The sequence below is a fragment of the Chrysemys picta genome, chromosome 2 (genome assembly GCF_011386835.1).
Source record: "Chrysemys picta bellii isolate R12L10 chromosome 2, ASM1138683v2, whole genome shotgun sequence".
NCBI lineage: Eukaryota > Metazoa > Chordata > Testudines > Emydidae > Chrysemys > Chrysemys picta.
In genome coordinates, this window is record NC_088792.1 from 187,838,683 (window position 1) to 187,857,029 (window position 18,347).

General features: G+C 46.7%; 1 protein-coding gene across 3 annotated transcripts; it reads right to left on the bottom strand.

Annotated features, from left to right (window-relative positions):
- Window positions 1-1,063: 1,063 nt before the first annotated feature.
- Window positions 1,064-15,893, bottom strand: LOC101946052 (probable 2-ketogluconate reductase). 3 transcript variants are annotated; one of them, XM_024102111.3, is made up of 6 exons: window positions 15,748-15,893; window positions 7,600-7,984; window positions 5,889-6,060; window positions 2,982-3,160; window positions 1,702-1,798; window positions 1,064-1,283 (listed from the first exon to the last, which is right to left on the bottom strand). In XM_024102111.3, exons 1-6 carry the CDS (start codon window positions 15,784-15,786, stop codon window positions 1,130-1,132), a joined length of 1,026 nt encoding a protein of 341 aa, XP_023957879.1. In that variant the 5' UTR covers window positions 15,787-15,893; the 3' UTR covers window positions 1,064-1,129. The 3 variants fall into 3 exon arrangements, with proteins under 3 accessions (XP_023957879.1, XP_023957880.2, XP_042716318.1); XM_024102112.3 differs by lacking the exon at window positions 15,748-15,893 and adding an exon at window positions 14,544-14,722; XM_042860384.2 differs by lacking the exon at window positions 15,748-15,893 and adding an exon at window positions 14,480-14,618.
- Window positions 15,894-18,347: the final 2,454 nt, after the last annotated feature.

Below are 18,347 nucleotides of genomic sequence, written 5' to 3' on the forward strand. Positions count from 1 at the left end.
GCACTCGCCCAGGGCCCTTAGTGAGGGACGTGCCTCTCCTCGCAGGAGTCGTCACCCCGAGGCGGGTCCCGAGTTCCCCCAGCGGGCCTGGCCTCTGCCCCAGCTACTCTCCACCCCTCAGAAAGGGGCCCAGGGACTGGCGGGCTCAGCCCATGCTCCACTTTGGCCCAGTCAGTAGAGTTCAAAACAAAAGATGACCCTGGAGAGAGCTGGACTGCTGAGCAATCTGTTCACTGATCACACTGCACTGAATTCCACCCCAGAGCTGGATGCATTTCAGTAGGCGATGGAGGAATCATCATTATATCTAATTAGATTTATAAAGTGCTAAAAATGTACCTATCCATCTGTCCCTTTCCCTACACACACACATGCATGGGAATAAAGGGGGATAAGGGCATCAGGTGCCCCTTATGTCCCCTGTGCAGGCACTCTGTGGGTCAGGGACAGTAGGCACTGAAAGTCTGCTACTCCTTGACTGCTGTGCTGATGATGGACAGGGAGGCCTGTGAAATAGTAAAGCCTTTCCTGGACTTCCCTAAACTCATCAACCAGTGGAGCTCAGCCAATGCAGAGAGGAAACAAAATGTTACTGTAGCAAGGGAGAAATTGGTTGGGAAGAAGCCCTGCCTCTGTCATACCTCCTGTGTGCTGCTCCTGGGGTGGCACATCACAAGTGCTGTCCCTTATTATGACCTACAGGCAACATTCAGCCTGGCCCTTTATTAAACATATATTGTCTACATTTTGCTTTGGAGTGTAGTTTGTCTTGTAAAAGACACTAGAATACAGTGTCACTTTATTGAAGTTTTCATTTCTCTGCTGGGGCACAGCGCTGTAGAACAACTTTAAGGACGCAATCAAAATAAAGCACACCCAAAGCTAGACTCAGCCTGTGCCTACTTCTGAAATTACTCATTTTTGCTTTAGGGCTCAACATGAAATACTCCATAATTTTTCAGGCAGAATTTCTGTTGTGATTAAGTCAAAATAAATGTAAACCAAACATGTTACTTCTACATCGTGTCTATGTGACAGATTTGAAATAATTACATAGCGTAAATAGGTGTCAAATGACAGTTTATTCTTGTTATCATAAACATTAAAGTTTTGCCAAATGCAAGTCATTTTAGGGAATCACTTCATTAGGGATAGGGAGACCATTAAGAGCAGCCAATATGCTTTCAACCATATTCTTCATCACGAGGCGACGAGAACTTGTAGTAGCACTTCCAATGTGAGGAGTTATAATAATGTTCTTTAATTTTAACAAAGGATGGTGCCTGGAGGCGGGGCAGAAAAAACAGAAAAAGTAGAGATGAGGTTCAGAGCTATTTTATTGATTCTTTTTATTATAAAGATCTAAGTGGAAACAAGAGTGTTAATATGGATTTGAAATAATTGCTTGAGTCAAGCATATACAGAGTGGAATTAAAGCTGCTGCATGCAGTTTTTATGCAGCAAAACTCCCAAAGAAGTCAGTGTGAGTTTTATTTGTCTAAGGACTGCATGATTGGGTTCTAAGGCCTCTGTCCTGCTTAATATTTACACACCTGAGTAGTCCCATTGATTTCAATAGGAATATACATAAAACATAATGCAACTATTCTCATTCATATATTCACACACACTTAGTTTACGCTATATATATGTACACACACACTCCCTCTCTTTTATATTTAACTTTTAATCATTTTTTACCTTGGCAGAGGTTCAGGGTATGTCACATCTAAAGCAGCAGCCTTAATAACCCCATTTTGAAGTGCTTCCACCAATGCATCTTGATCAACCACTGGACCTGGGTTAGAACAACAATATTCTTATTGCCATCCCCACTAAATCAAGAAAAACTTGTCTCTCTGCTATAATTTTAAAGTGGAAATGGATTTCCAACTCTAAACATGAATGCTGATTCTGGTGTTTAACAGCAAATTTACAAGCAAGGGTTTTATTATAAAGTATTACTGATCTAGATTTTTAAAATGTGCATTGTATTGATGCTATATTCAAAGTTTTGCCTGTTTGATGAATTTGGTGCCAGAATGCTAGACAGTCTACATGGGCTATAGCAGGGGTGGCCAACCTGAGCCTGAGAAGGAGACAGAATTTAACAATGTACATTGCCAAAGAGCCACAGTAATACATTGGCAGCCCCCCATCAGCTCCCCCACCCTGCTCCCAGCGCCTCTCACCCACTGGCAGCCCCGCCAATCAGCACCTCCCCCTCTCTCCTCCCCTCGCACCTCCCAATCAGTTGTTTTGTGGCATGCAGGAGGCTCTGGGGGGGAGGGGGGAGAAGCGAGGGCACTGCAGGGGAGGGAGCGGGAAGGGGTGGAGTGGGGGCAGGGCCTGTGGCAGAGCCAGGGGTTGAGCAGTGAGCACCCCTTGGCACATTGGAAAGTTGGCGCCTGTAGCTCAAGCCCCGGAGTCGGTGCCTATACAAGGAGCTGCATATTAACTTCTGAAGAGCCATATGTGCCTCCGGAGCCACAGCTTGGCCACCTCTGAGCTATAGGCAAATTTTGTTTTAAATTTCCTGCCCTTAGAAGATTAGGTTGTGAGGGGTCAACTTTTTTATGTTTGTGCAAAGGCAACAGGAGAGTTTAATCTAAACTCACAGGAGACAATCTCCTGCTATTGTCCCTGATTCAACAGAGCACTTGAGTACCTGCAGAACTTTAGACACTTGGGTTAATCCCATATCTATTCAGCAAAGCATTTACACATGTACTTAATTTTAAGCATGTGAGTGTCCATTGAAGTTTCATAGGACTACTCACATTTTTAAAGTTATGCATGTGTTTAAGAGTTTTGCTGAAACAGGTCCACAGACATTTAGAATCTTGACAACCCTGCTATCACAGTTCCCACAGAAAATTTCAGTGTAGGCACTAGTATCAGGAGTTGATTTTTTTTTCCAGAGACCCTTGCATTGAAGGTAAATTGCATTGTGGTTGGTAAGCAGTCATTCTGTACCCTACCTCTGCTGATGTTAATGAGAGTAGCAGTAGGTTTCATCAGTTCTAACTCCTTCTTCCCAAACAGTTTGTCTGTCTGAGGCGTCAGCTTCACAACCAGCATCACAAAATCTGACTGCTGGAGCAAGTCTTCTATCTTTTTACAATAAATGGCACCAACAGCCCGTTCCTCTTCCTCTTTTCTGAAGGAAAACAAAGTTCAACTGCTCTTGTAAGTAGAAAATATTGGGGGTTCAAATCTCTATTACAGAAATGGATTTCACCCTCTCACTCCCCCTGCTGCCCCATCCATTTGCAGCTCAGTGTACGACTATGCAGGAGCCCTGTATTTGCAAGGGTATCTGCTTCCCAGGAGGAAGCATCAGAGATGATTAGTTTGGCATCCACTGCAGAGTGGAATGTCAAGTCTGCAAGAGTCTTACTGCTAGCCTATTTAGGGAATAGCATTGCTGCCTGTTTTGGAGGAGACTGTTTACTTTCCTTCTTACATCAAGCTGGAAATAGGGATAGCTGCCATTTAAATAACTGGAGGGAAAGAGGTTCAGACATACAACACAGGAAACAGTGGCACAGAAAGAAGAACCGAGGGAAACCTATTGGAGGGCTCCTTAATGAGAAAGTTGGTGTCATGAAGCAGAATAATGCAGACTCAAGTGCCAAAGGAGTCAGGGGAGCAAGAGCAGAAAGAACAAATATAAATGAGAACAAATATTAAATATATTTATTGGACTGTTTTTCCTCCTATTGGGATGTTCTATAACTAAGCTCAGTTACAAATATCTCTTAAGGCTCCTGCATTTGTCAATCAGTGGAATTTGTGCTTGATCCATAGCAAGTGATGCTGTTCTCAGACCATCAGTAGTTGGTCTGTCTGAGGTCTTATGGTCCCATCTTCTTGGTAAAGTTTCTCAGCTAGGATATATTTACTATATGTTTGTATAGGGCCTAGCCCAATGGGGCCCCAATGCCACAATATTAAAATGTAAAAATAAGGATGTTGATGATCATGCTTTCTGGTCCTAACATGGATTCCCTTCTAACCCACATGATTTTCACTTGCTTTCTGTGTCTGCAACATGGCAGCAGACATGATGCAAGGAGAGCAATTATTCTGTGGACTAGTGTTGGTCCACAGAGAGCTGGCAGTTCACACGGTGTAACTCTCTTTATATTCCGCTGCTTCTAAGAGGAGGTAAAGGAGCCAGACTAGCTACTTCTGTTTGGGGCCACTGCTACATAATTGCTACAGGAATACTGTTTGATTGGACTATCTTTTATTTCCACTATCTATTAAGATATGATCCATACTATCAAAAGGTTGGAGGATGACTACTGATGTCTAAGACCACTGGCATGGCAGGCAAATTTCTAATCCTTCCTGCACATTTTTAAACAAACCTCACAACAGTTCTATGTATTTCATTATTTAAAAATAGAATAGCAATAATAAAAAAGGCACTTAAGAATAAGGGTGCAGGTATCACACCATTATGTCCCTATGCCTCATCCTGAAATTGAGATGACACTTGGAAGGTGGTAAGGTGATAGGGAATAGCCAGCATGGATTTGTAAAGAACAAATCATGTCAAACCAATCTGATAGCTTTCTTTGATAGGATGACGAGTCTTGTGGATAAGGGAGAAGCGGTGGATGTGGTATACCTAGACCTCAGTAAGGCATTTGATACGGTCTTGCATGATATTCTTATCAATAAACTAGACAAATATAACTTAGATGGGGCTACTATAAGGTGGGTGTATAACTGGCTGGATAACCGTACTCAGAGGGTAGTTATTAATGGTTCCCAATCCTGCTGGAAAGGTATAACAAGTGGGGTTCTGCAGGGGTCTGTTTTGGGACTGGCTCTGTTCAATAGCTTCATCAACAACTTAGATATTGGCATAGAAAGTACGCTTATTAAGTTTGCAGATGATACCAAATTGGGAGGGATTGCAACTGCTTTGGAGGATAGGGTCAAAATTCAAAATGATCTGGACAAATTGGAGAAATGGTCTGAGGTAAACAGGATGAAGTTTAATAAAGACAAATGCAAAGTACTTCACTTAGGAAGGAACAATCAGTTTCATACATACAGAATGTGAAGAGACTGTCTAGGAAGGAGTAAGGCAGAAAGGGATCTAGGGGTTATAGTGGACCACAAGCTAAATATGAGTCAACAGTGTGATGCTGTTGCAAAAAAAAGCAAACGTGATTCTGGGATGCATTAACAGGTGTGTTGCGAGCAAGACACGAGAAGTCATTCTTCCGCTCTACTCTGCACTGTTTAGGCCTCAACTGGAGTATTGTGTCCAGTTCTGGGCACCGCATTTCAAGAAAGATGTGGAGAAATTGGAGAGGGTCCAGAGAAGAGCAACAAGAATGATTAAAGGTCTAGAGAACATGACCTATGAAGGAAGGCTGAAAGAATTGGGTTTATTTAGTTTGGAAAAAAGAAGACTGAGAGGGGACATGATAGCAGTCTTCGGTATCTAAAAGGATGTCATAAGGAGGTGGGAGAAAACTTGTTCATCTTAGCCTCTAAGGATAGAACAAGAAATAATGGGCTTAAACTGCAGCAAGGGAGGTTTAGGTTGGACATTAGGAAAAAGTTCCTGTCAGGGTGGTTAAATTGCCTAGGGAGGTTGTGGATTCTCCATCTCTGGAGATATTTAAGAGTAGGTTAGATAAATGTCTATCAGGGATGGTCTAGACAGTATTTGGTCCTGCCATGAGGGCAGGGAACTGGACTCGATGACCTCTCGAGGTCCCTTCCAGTCCTAGAATCTATGAATCTATGAATCTATGAGCTGAATAAACAAATATGACACGTTTGAGACAATGACAGCTACAAGTAATCTTTACAAGAAGTTACAAAATTGATTTTCTAACTGGGATCAGACATACTTTTACCTCTGGTTCCTGTTGTGATAAAGAATTTTCATTTCAAAAGCTTTGGCCCTCTTGGCCACCATATATCCAATACTGCCCATTCCAATGATACCAAGGGTAGCCCCGGTGACGTCATCTCCCAGCAAGCCATCAGCAAAATGCTCAGTGTTTGGGGAAACTGCAATCTGACAACCTGAAGAAAGAAAAATAGCATGAGGAATGGAATGATGCTAGGCATTCAGATACCCATCTGTGACAGGGTCTATTTACCCCCACACCAACCCAGCCAGGGTTCAGCCCATATTATTGACAGCGGAAGTCCCGCCTCCCCAGTGGGACTGGGCATGCTCCAGATGCTCTAGCAGTATAAAGGGAGGAAGCCCAACTCATTCTGAGCTGAAGGCTGCAAGGGAATGACCTGTCTGGGAAGTGCCTGCAGGTGCCAGTCCACACTGGGAATCAGAGCCCCCTTGGGCCTGCCTGAACCCCAGTGACTGGAGTAGCCACTGGAGGTGACCGGCCCAGCTAACCACAGCGAATCCAATGTCTCATGGGAGTCCCCAACACAGATGCTGGTAGGAAGTGGCCCAGGGAGGGTGATGGAGTGTTACCTCCCGCCTGGGAAACCTCAATGTGTTTTGGTAGGATCCCCCTGCTGAGTCGGTGGCCAGTTGCTATGCCACTGTTAGGGCCCTGGGTTGGGGCCTGGTGGAGTTGGGTGGGCCTAGGCCCCCCTACCGGGGCCACCACACCTCTTGGTGGGTGCCCCACCCCAATCTCAATAGGCTCTGGCTGCTAGGCCATGCTGCCCTGCACCTCAGGGCATAAACTGTCACACCATCTTTTTCCTTTGGCTCACAAGCCAACATGACAATGGAGCATCAATATTTACTTTTACCTTTTAATCAAACACATGATGGGTAATGTTGACACTGGCAACCAGAGCTCTTGATTTGATTTCTTGCTCATAGCAGTAAATGTCTCTTTTCACCCTCCCCAACTCTCTTTGGGGGAGAGTGGGATGAGACTCTTAACCTCAGTTTTATTTCAATCAAAAACCTGCTCTTGTCTTTGGCTCTGGAAGCAGTAGAAATTGTCAGTTCTTCAACCAGTATCTGAGCCTTCTGTCTTGGGGTGGCTAGTCATTAGGAGCTAATGGAGCTAAGTCCCACCAACAATGCCATAGCTGTATCACCTACACTCTAGACTCTGGATAATGTAGCTGATGTGCTACAGGTTGCAGTACCATCACCAGGTTACTTTCAGTGGGGCTAGATCTACGCCAGCTCCAGGAGGCTGCAGGATACCTGGTTGCCATTGTATTTCCTGCACATATGTTGCAGGCAGAGAGATGAGGCACAGAAGTGTGAATAAAGGTTTTTATGGGGCTAATTCAAATCAGCCTCAAAAAGGCAGAGCACAGTGCTCCCTCTTGTTGGGCCTGGAAAAGCAGGGGCAGAGGGAACAAGCAGTATGGGGTGGTGGTTATGAGCTGGGGTAAGGGAGGGAAGCTCTAACACTAGAGGTATCTGGGGAGACATATCTATTTTACTGACATTTTTGTTTGGAAATTATATGTGCCCTGTGGGCAAGCTAATGTTACCATGAGACATTTATTGTCGCCTTTTTCCATTCTTTGATTTTGTGTATTTATATTTTTAACTGTACATCCACATACATTTTAACATAGCATATTTTGAAATGCAGATCCTGAAAAAAATTAAATGGTTACCTTCCACTAGTCTCCTGGCAGATGCCAACATTAAAGCCATCCCCAGATCTGCAGTGACATTGCAAACAGCAAAGGGAGTGTTGGCAACTTTCACTCCAAAGCTGGAGATCAGTTTCAAGTCCAAATGATCCAGTCCTGCCCCAGAGGTTGCAATCACCTTTAAGTTAGGCAGACTATGGAGAAGCTCCTGGTTAGCAGCTGGTTTGTGCCACCACATATAAATAGCTTTGATCTTTTCACTAAGACGGTTTTTGTTTTCAAGAAATTCCTTCATGGTGATAAGGTTAAAATGTTTCTTCAGAAACTCGACATGATCCTCATGCACTCCGTATGTCCCTCCTATAGTGTCGATTAACACATAAGGAAGCTCTTGCTCTTCCATGCCCTACAAAAGGAAACAAAACCAAAGTGTTTCCCTGAGTAACATTTCCCCTTCCCTCCATGTTTTAAACAGTTCAGCAGGGCTTTACTTCACTTGCCCTGTTACGGCAGAAAGAGACAGTAAACTCATGTCCAAAGTTTCCCTGTCTTATTTATTTTGAAAAACTGCTGCTGCGCTATTCAGAGAATAGTCCAGTTTGGAAGCAATTGTTACTTTGGCAAGAATGCATTGTTATAGCATGGCATAGTTGTCCTAACACCTATAGGTGAAAAGATACAAAATAAAATTTAACAGAAATAATTAAGTAAAACAATATAAATTCAAGGGTCAAAGTCTATACAGTTCAAAGCTTTGTGGGCCAAAGGACATCTCCATGCTCACTGGCCCAAATTCTGCATTCACTTCCACTTACGCAGCCCCACTGAAGTCAGTGAATTTTCATGAGGGTATTTGAGGACATGATTTCATCTAACACAATGAGAGTTATTTATGGACTAGGTGCACTGCTGTCTCTAATTTACTTTGTAACTTAGTTCACTAACTTTGTTTGCTGAATGGGAAAAAAATTGCAAGATTTTGATGTTCATGCACTCTGCTGACTTTAGAAAAATCAGATTCATCATTTGAACTTTAAGCCCAATTACTATCTTATTAAAGAAAGAGAACAGAATTTAACCCCTGTTGATATAGGGAGTAAAAAGGGACTATGTTCCAGGAAAAAAACAAAATCCACCACCATATTCACTTAACATTTTGTAGACTTCATATATTTTTACTGAGATTAGTTTAAAAAAAATTCCAGGTTGGTGAAACACATAAATAAGAATAACTGCTCCTGAGCATTTCAAAACAAAAGTATCTTGCATTTACAACTGCTGCAACAAACAAAACATGAAACAAACACCAAAAACCCAACCATCTCCACCCAAAACCCATAGCTTCCTGAAAAGTATACTTCAAGCTTTAATTACTAGCTTTTTCTGGCATGGGTAGTTTTATCACTTTGGAAAATGAATTTTAAAAGCACTTGAATTTTCCCAACCAGCCAGTAGGTAGGGCTGGAGAGATTAAAACACACAAAGTATAGAACTTTCCTTAGTTCACACTTTTTATTCCTTTGAGGTTGGGAATAAATACCAACAAACTCCCTTCCTTTTATTTTGTTTCAACAGGAGTGTGTGGGTGTACACTATGTGTGGGAAGAAGGAGTGCTGACCGATTTGCCCCTTAGAGAACAAAAACTTGCATCCCCCAAATTCCACAGATCTTCTGGAGCTCAGTCCCAAAAATCCTGCCTTACTCTGCCCCACTCTTCCTGCAATGCCTCGGTCACTTGCCTGCACGAGCAGATTCCCTCAGGCCTCTCTGATTCATGCTAGTTCCTTAACTGACTCCTCTCCTCCTGCCAACCACCAGGCTCCTGAAGTGACCCATCTACCCTTACCAGTCCCGGGTTTAAGGAGCAAATTGTGACCCAACAGCGGTGGCAGGTTATGTCTGGACGCAGTCTGGGGTTTGGGAATGGTTTCCAGCAGTTGGAAAATAGGAGCTGAGTCTCACTCCTGGCAGAAGTCCTAAGCCACCCTCTTCTTCATTCCAGAACTACTAGTAAACAGCTACTTCCCAGGTTTTAGCCATTTGAAAAATGGCCATTTCTATAGGGGCCTGATCCAAAACCCATTGAAATCAGTGGGGAAACTCCCGTTGATGTCACTGAGTTTTGGATCAGGCCCCAGGAGTTATTTATCTGTTTCTTGCACAGTTACCTCCACAAGTGCCTCTATTACTATAATTGCCCAAGTCTTTTTGACTTAATGAATTTAATTTCTGGCCAAAGGCTCTGCCATTTCTCCAAAGGGGTATGCCAAAACCAATGACCCATAGAATCACAGTGAAGTTTGGTGCTCTACTTGTTTTCTTTAATTAACCCAGTCTGGACTTGACTATGGGGAAATTAAACAGTACTTTGGTTTTCAAGAAATTTGCAAGAATACACGTGTTTATGCAAAACTGATCTCAGCCTTTTTGTGGGCCAAGTGCAGACAACACTGCATGGAGTCCACAGCAGTTGGAAACTGGGGCTAGGGGTAAGTGCTAACACTGAGAGTTGGCCAGTTCAGATTCAGAGATGGTCTTTTAATGTTCACTGGGGTCAGAAAGGAGTCTCATTGGGCTCAGAGGAGGGAGAGATTAGGAAGTAGATCTTGAGGTGGGGGAGGGACTGATGAACTATTTCTGCCAATAATATTTTTGCTCAGGAATGCACCAGATGGCAGGTATTTTCTAGAGATGAGCTCACACCAAGAACTCAGAATGTGAACCCTCTCATGCCCAGTAATGGGATATGTGAACTTCACCGGATGGAGTCCTCTCTCTAGTATTCTCCAGAAATGTTCCCCATGCAATACCCTAGATCCCTACTACAAGGGCTTTATTCACTCCTCCAGCTCTTGGCAAATTATTTCAGCGCTCCTGAGGAGAGAGACAAGATTATTTGGGAGAAATCTGGAGGACTAGTACTGTACAGGGGTGGGCAAACTTTTTGGCCTGCGGGCCACATCGGGGTTCCAAAACTGTATGGAGGGCTGGGTAGGAAAGGCTGTGCCTCTCCAAACAGCCTGGCCTCCGGCCCCTATCCGCCCCCTCCCACTTACTGCCCACCTCAGAACCCCCCACCCATCCAACCCTCCCGCTCCTTGTCCCCTGACCGCTGCCCTCCTGGGGTCTCCTGCCCCTAACCGCCCCTTGGAACCCCACCCCCTAGCCACCCCCCCGCTCCTTGTCCCCTGACTGCCTGACGCCTATCCACACACGCCTGACAGGCCCCCCAGGACTCTCATGCCTATCTAACCCCCCCGTCCCCTGACTGCCCCCCCAGAACCTCGGAAGGTCCGAGGCTAGCCTCCCTGGCCGGAAGCTCAAGGGCCGGGCAGGATGGTCCTGTGGGTTGGATGTGGCCTGTAGGCCGTAGTTCGCCCACCTCTGGCTTAGTAGGTGGGTGGAGGAATTGATTTTTTTCCCTTTAAAATGGAATGGGATTGTGATATTTGTATACTACAATCTCATTGGTTGAAGGGAGTCAACAACAGGGACCACAAAGTGTAGCCTATAGGACTAACCTGCTTGCTTACATGTATATATATCTTTTCTTATAGTTTAAGTATTTGGTATATTGTAATAGGTTTATAGATTTATATTAAAGTAAGTTTGGCTGTAATGCAAGAGACCTACAAGCCATATCCTGTATGTTAAGCTAAGGCAAAGTTAGCACATTTATATTAAGACTTTTACCCAGAAAAGTAAAGTTGACCTTTATCTTGTTGTTCAAATAAAGTACCCACGCCTATGTCTTAGACCTTTACCTAGACCAATAGACAATGAAGAATGGCATAGGGGTTTTTTCAATGTTGTACCCACAGACTTAACAATTACACCACAAGAGACTGATGTACATACTAGCCTATGGGGTAAGTGTACCCAAACATTTCTGTGGGTGAGGAATGAAATTTGGGCATAAGAGGAAGGATTTCTGGCATTTGCCCTATAAAAGAGGACCCACCTCAATAGAGCTCTCTCCGTTCTCACTTACTCCATTCTCACTCCATCTCCATTCTCACTTTACTCTATTCTCATTTACTTCCTCCCCTCTATCTATTCTATCTACGATGATTGCTACTATCAGTAGGCTATACTTGTTCTTCTTAAACTTTAAGTTTCAAAGGAACTAGGCTAAGCTTGGTTTCCCTAAGTTTTATTCTGTTTATTAGGTTTTGATTTTGTTAGTCAAGTAAACCCTAAGTTCGCTTTAATAGCTCTTAGCATTAGTTTCTTCTAAGCACTCAAAAATTGAGAAACCTGAACTGCAAGGCTGTTCCTGTGTCTCTTACCACCAGGTTATCAAGGAAGGGTGTGAGTATATTAACCAAAGCTTTGTAGCATATAATACTATATTATCATATGTATCTTTTGAATATCAGTAATGCAATTGTAACTTTGTAACTCTGATTATTTTACCACTTACTTACTATTATTGATTTTAATAAAGTCTTTAAGGCTAGATCTGTCTCAGTGTGAGCTTCCTGGCATACCCCCGAGGGTCCTTTATAAATTCTGTGGCGCCTGATTCGGGACAAGAACTTTTATCTTCTGATCAAACTGATTGGTGAGCCTAAAACCCATACTATTAATATTATTAATTATTAAAATAAAATAAAAATTAAAGTAATAAATGAAATTAATACATTTCCCTTATTATCCAAATTAATATTATCAATACACCCTAAATCAGGCTACAGACTGGCGAGCCAGAGCCAGGAATCTCTGTGTGTGTGACAGGAATTTTCAGGGATTCCAGGCATCCTTAGACCCCTGAGAATCTCACCTGAGACATAAGTAGATGGTTAAAGTTACAGAGAGTTAAAGATTGTGTGTCTTATGGCTTGGCAGCAAGCCCAGTATTTCCGTTCTGTATTGTGGTTTAAAGTTTTAACTTATAAGTTTTGAATTTAATCTTGCAAGATAAAGTAATGATATTATTTAATGTGATATGCACATTTAAGGGGCTTTGTTGGAGGTTGAAGTTGTAACGAATGGTTCAATAAGATATAAGCAGTAGCATCAGGCCCAATGACCCACACTAAGTGGTGGTGATGGGGGGAGTTGATAAATATATGTATTAATTGTCGCCAAGAGGCCGCAGTAACTCAGAACTTGTATAGTTCTTCAGCCCCCACAACTGTCCCGGGCTGCACCTCTGATCCGTCTGCCTGAGTTCCCCAGCTGTTTGGCAGGTCCCGACAGAGGGAAAAGATCTCTCGATCAGCTACGAGCCATCGAGGGAAGAGATGGGAATGCACCCCTAACCCCCCTATCATTTACTTGGGACTTATTGAACTAGGCGGAAAACCGGTTTGGGGTATTTCCTGTTTCTGTGAAGGGACACCTTCAGTTACAGACTAAAGCAACAGAGTGTTCATTATAGTTTATTACATAAACTAGGGAAGTGTTAGAAATCAAATGAGTTCTATGTTATGTGTTAAGGTGAGTGGAGTAAAGGCAAGAGTAGAGTCTGTTGGAGTTGCCCGCAGTATGGCTTTAGAAAACTTTGCCAGAAAATATATTCAGGAACATGGAGGAGGTTTAGAACAGCTAAGGAATAGCGAGATGATATCTAAGCATTTTAACCCATGGGGTTTTGTAAATGATGTATTTGATGTAAAAACAAAGCCAAAAAAAGGAGAGGCTAAACCAGGGGTGGGCAAACTTTTTGGGCTGAGGGCCACATCTGGGTGGGGAAATTGTATGCGGGGCTGGGGTAGGGGGTTGGGGTGCAGGAGGGAGTGCAGGCTGTGGGAGGGGGTGTGGTGTGCAGGAAGGGGCTCAGGGCAAGGGATTGGGGCAGAGGAGGGGTGCCGGGTACATGAGGAGGCTCGGGGAAGGAGGTTGGGGTGCAGGAGGGGTGCAGACTGCAGGAGGGGGCTCAGGGCAGGGGGTTGGGGTGCAGGAGGGGTGCAAGGTGCAGGCAGGGGGCTTAGGGCAGGGAGTTGGGGGCATGGGGTACAGGAGGGGTTCAGGCTCTGGCCTGGCGCCGCTTACCTCAAGGGGCTCTGGGGTGGCAGCGGCACGCACCGGGGCCAGGGCAGGCTGCCTGCATGCAGGGCTGGCTCTAGGTTTTTTGCTGCCCCAAGCAAAAAAAAATTTTGGCTGCCCCAGCCCTGGGCTCTTCCCCCTCCCCCCCGCACCTCCTGCTAACCCAGCTCTGGTCTCCCCTCTTCCCCCCCACACCAGTGCCCTCCCCCCAACCTGCACCTTCCTGCCACCCCAGCCCTGGGTCACTGGTAACTCACTCCCAGGGCAGGTCATTCAGCAGGAATTTTGGATGTGCACAGAACACAGACAGGATTGGTTCCCCTATGGTTACAGAACTGCAGTAAAGTGGAACAATTTTCAGCTTGTGTGATTGGAGGATATCTGGATGCATATTATAAGACTGTCCTACATAAATGAGGAAAAGTTGAGGTGCCTTTATTGTTCTTTTGTTCCACTCTCTGTTTCTATGGGAATTTGCCAATGCAATATCACTGTATTCCTTTTAAACAAATAAAACTAAAAAAAATAAAAATGGCAATTGCTGTTGAAAATAGCAATTCAGTCCTAATAACCACTGGGAAGCATTTCTTGCTCAATTTTATCCTACTTTTTCTACAGCAAGTTACAGTGGATCAGTATATTTGATTTGGGAGAAAGGAAGTAACAGCTGCCCAAACTCAGCTTGAGCACTCCTGAATTTTGAGGTGTTCAAATCTGGAAGGCAGGTGCTAGATTCTCTTTCTGAATATTAGCTAAATCTGGAAAGGAAAAGTCAATTTCTGCTTATATGGCTCAGAAGTGGAAATCCTCCTACATGCCTGATACTGTATCTAAAGAAGCTGTCCAGGTCCTCTAGCAGAGCCTCCCCTCCCTTACTTTTCATTTTAAATTCTAGTGGGATCCACGTACTTCCCTTGTTAGGCTTCAGATAGAGAGGTGCACTGTCCATTTAGTCCACCCAATTCCTTCTCACCTTGCAGCCCCCAAAGGTCACACCAGTATCCCTAATCAAGTCTGGGGAAGTCTTCTGAAGGGGATATCTGGGGCATACTTGTCCCCCATTCACAGGGCCACCCCTTCTAGCAGGCAGTTCTCTATTCACAGCAAACTGCAGCATGAGGTCTCAGCTACCTCACTCCCTCCCCCGCCCCTCCCTTTCCTGTTGATAACTGCCAAGGGATTGCTGGGAAATGTAGTTCTTTCCCTGCTTCAGGGCTGGCTCTATAGGCAGGGAGCTAACTAAGAAACTACAGCTCCCTGGGTCCCATGGGTTCTCAGCTCCCATGCTGGATCTCTGCTGCTCCGTGGCTCTGCTTCTGCAGCCTTGCGAGAGGGGAGGAAGTGAGTGTTATGGAGCACTATGGCCAGCTCTCAAGCGCAAAAAAAAAAAAAAAAAAAAGGATGGCCCGAATGCTGCCCCTGCAAATGTGCCGCCCCAAGCACCTGCTTGCTTTGCTGGTGCCTAGAGCCAGCCCTGCCTGCATGCCTGCCCTGGCCCTGGTGCGCGGCACTCCAGGAAGTGGCTGGAACCATGTCCCTGCACAGGCCCTGGGAGAGGTGGGGGTGCACAGGGCTCTGCACTCTGCCCTTGCCACAACTCCAGGTACCTCCCCTGAAGCTCCCATTGGCCGCGGTTCCCCATTCCCGGCCAATGGGAGCTGCGGGGAGTGGTGCCTGGAGGCAAGGGCAAACACATGGAGCCCTCTGCGCCCCCCCCCCGCCCCGCCCCGCCCTGCCCTGCCCTGCCCTGCCCAGCCCAGCCCAGGGGCCGCAGGGACGTGGTGCCGGTGGCGCCCTGGGCTGGATCCAAAGCCCTGAGGGGCCGGATCTGGCCCGCAGGCCGTAGTTTACCCACCCCTGGGCTAAACTGATGAAGAAAATAGCTGTTAAATATCTGCTCATAGCTTGTAGTTCGCTGGGAAAGAAATTGAATAAAAAATTAGAGTTACTCAGGAAAGCCCAGCAAACTTTGGATGCCAGCTTAAAATCGCTGGATGGCTATAAATCAGACCATGGTCGGCTGTTAAAAGGAATTAGAGTTGAAAAAGATGTGTTAGAGGAGGATAAAGAATCGGTTCCCATCCCTATTGGCATGGTGGAACCAACGGAGACAGAAAAATCTGCAGGGCCAATTACTAGAAGTAGGGCAAGAGAATTAGCTCAGGCTGATACAGTACCTTTAGGAGCAGAGTTGGAGATTGAGTCTGAAGAGTCATGAGGAGAGTCAGAAGAGGAAGTTGGCAGTGCAGAAGCTACCAGCAGCCTGCAGGTAGGAAAGGAAGTCTCAGGGTGTCACCACAGAAGGCGGAGTTGAGTGTCATCATAGAGGAAGTGACTAGTGATGTAAAGGATAAGGTGAGCAGAGCAAAGGGGGAGGAAATATCCTCTCCTCTGTTAGTGTCCGCCCTGATAGTAAAAACGGAGTGCCTTTAGAAAATGTAATTGTTCAGGGACTAAAAGATGCAGTGTCACAAGTGACACAAGTAGCTAGTGCATGTGATGTAGTAATCTCTAGGTTACGACAGAGAGATACAACAACCAAGGGATGCATTGGCACCATATAGATCAGGAGATCCAAGCCCCTTTGGGTGGACATTTATTGGCATTTGGGCAGGGCCGGATTAACTTTGTGGGCCCGGCGCCAAACATATTGGTGGGCCCCCATGTGGTTGTGATCAGGGCCGGCTCTGGCTTTTTTGCCGCCCCAGGCAAAAAAGCCTCCGGCTGCCCCCCCCGCCCCGCCCAGCGCGGCAGGGGAGGTCACGGGGGGGGGGGGGGGCGCGACCGGAGCCCAAGGGGAGGGGGCGGCGAGCCCCGGCCAGGGCTCCACTCTCCCCGGCAGCTGGGGGGGAGGGCGCCGGGGGGGGAGGGTGGCCGGAGCCCTGGGAGGAGGGCCGGGGGCAGGGCAGAGTGCCCGGCTGGGGCTCCGCTCTCCCCGGCGGAGCGCCAGGGGGAGGGTGGAGTCCCCGACCGGGGCTCCGCTCTCCCCGGCGGCCAGAGCGCCGGGGGGAGGGCGGCGAGCCCCGGCCAGGGCTCCGCTCTCCCTGGCGGCCGGGGGGAGGGCGCCGGGGGGGAGGGCAGCCAGAGCCCTGGGAGGAGGGCCGGGGGGAGGGCGGAGTGCCCGGCCAGGGCTCCGCTCTCCCCGGCAGCCAGAGCCCCGGGGGGAGGATGGCGAGCCCCAGGGGGAGGGCAGCTGGAGCCCTGGGAGGAGGGCGGAGTGCCCGGCCGGGGCTCCGCTCTCCCCGGCAGCCACAGCGCCGGGGGGAGGGCGGCGAGCCCGGCTGTGGCCCCGCTCTCCCCGGCGGCCGGAGCCGGAGCACCACACCGCGACGCCCCCCTCCAGGTGCCGCCCCAAGCACAAGCTTGGTCGGCTGGTGCCTGGAGCCGGCCCTGGTTGTGATGAACCCCTTCCAGATATGGTCCTAGAGTGACAGCACCATTGATGCCATAGTAAATGTGGTATTGCTGGGATGGGGATGAAAACATTTATTCAAAACCAAAATAAGATATTTGAAGCCAAACTGCGACCTCCACTCTGCCCATAGAGAACAAACTGGGCTAACGTCAATGTACTCAGAACACTGAATTTGGTTTGTGTGGGAGGGGAGTTGTTAGTTTTGTCTTTTTTCTTTAAACACTCAGGGCCTGCTTAGGGCCCTGAACACAAGTGCTTAATTAGCACACTTATGAGCCATATTAAGCCCGGCTGCAGCAGTCAGTGGTGTCACACCTGCATCTCCTCCACCTAAAGTTATGTTTCCTAAATACATTTTTTGAAAGCTGCATTTTCTACTTTGGTACAATAATGTTTACAAAACTTTGGGGCGGTGTGTGAGGAGGAAAATTGCTGGTGCCCATTTTTTGCAGGGAGAAAGGGACACTGAAACACACACACTTTACCACAAAGGCTACCACAATCCAGCCTCAAATTCCTACCCCAATCTTCACACCAGGGCTCTCCTCCCGTCCCTCCTACTGTCCCCATCCCACACAACTAACCCCCTAACAAAGGCTCTCCTCAATTTCCCTGCTACCACCCACTCCCTACACACTTTTACCCCGGGGCTGTCACCTCCTCTCTTCTACTATCCCCCTTCTATATATATACACACACACACACACACACACACACTGAGCCAACCCCCCCCCCACACACACACACACACTGAGCCAACTCCCACCTTCAACCCAGACTCTCCCCTCCCTCCCTCTGCCCCCTGCCACACCAACCCCCACCTTAACACCCGGCTTCTCCTACACCCCCCACACGGAGTCACCGCCAGCTCCCCCATCGCACCCAGACTTGCCCCACACCTGTCCCTTTCCCCCAAAACTGGGCTGCGTCCCCTCCCTGGAGTGCAGGGAGGTAGTTTCTGGGCATTCCCACTGGCAGGGGGTGTGGCAGCCAGCACTGACAAGTCCCGCTGTCACTGCCCCCCGTGCTCCCAGGCACCACAGACAATCCGTGTGTGGGGGTGCTGAGGAGGTGTGAGGGGAGTGCAGGGTCAGGGCAGGGTCTCAGGGTGTAGGGATATTAAAGAAGGTACTAACCGTGATTCCCCCAAGTGACAGTGACCCCCTCATAATTTGTCCCCCACACTTTAAAATCCAACAGTTTCACCAAGTACAAAAATCTCTTGGGTCTTCTGTTAAAACTTGTAAGCTACTGTCTATAGAAACCATTGATTATATCTATCCTGTGAAAGATACTTAACTATTATGTAAAACTTACAAACAAATTAACTGACTTTGTTCTTGAAGTAATTGACACAAGGTA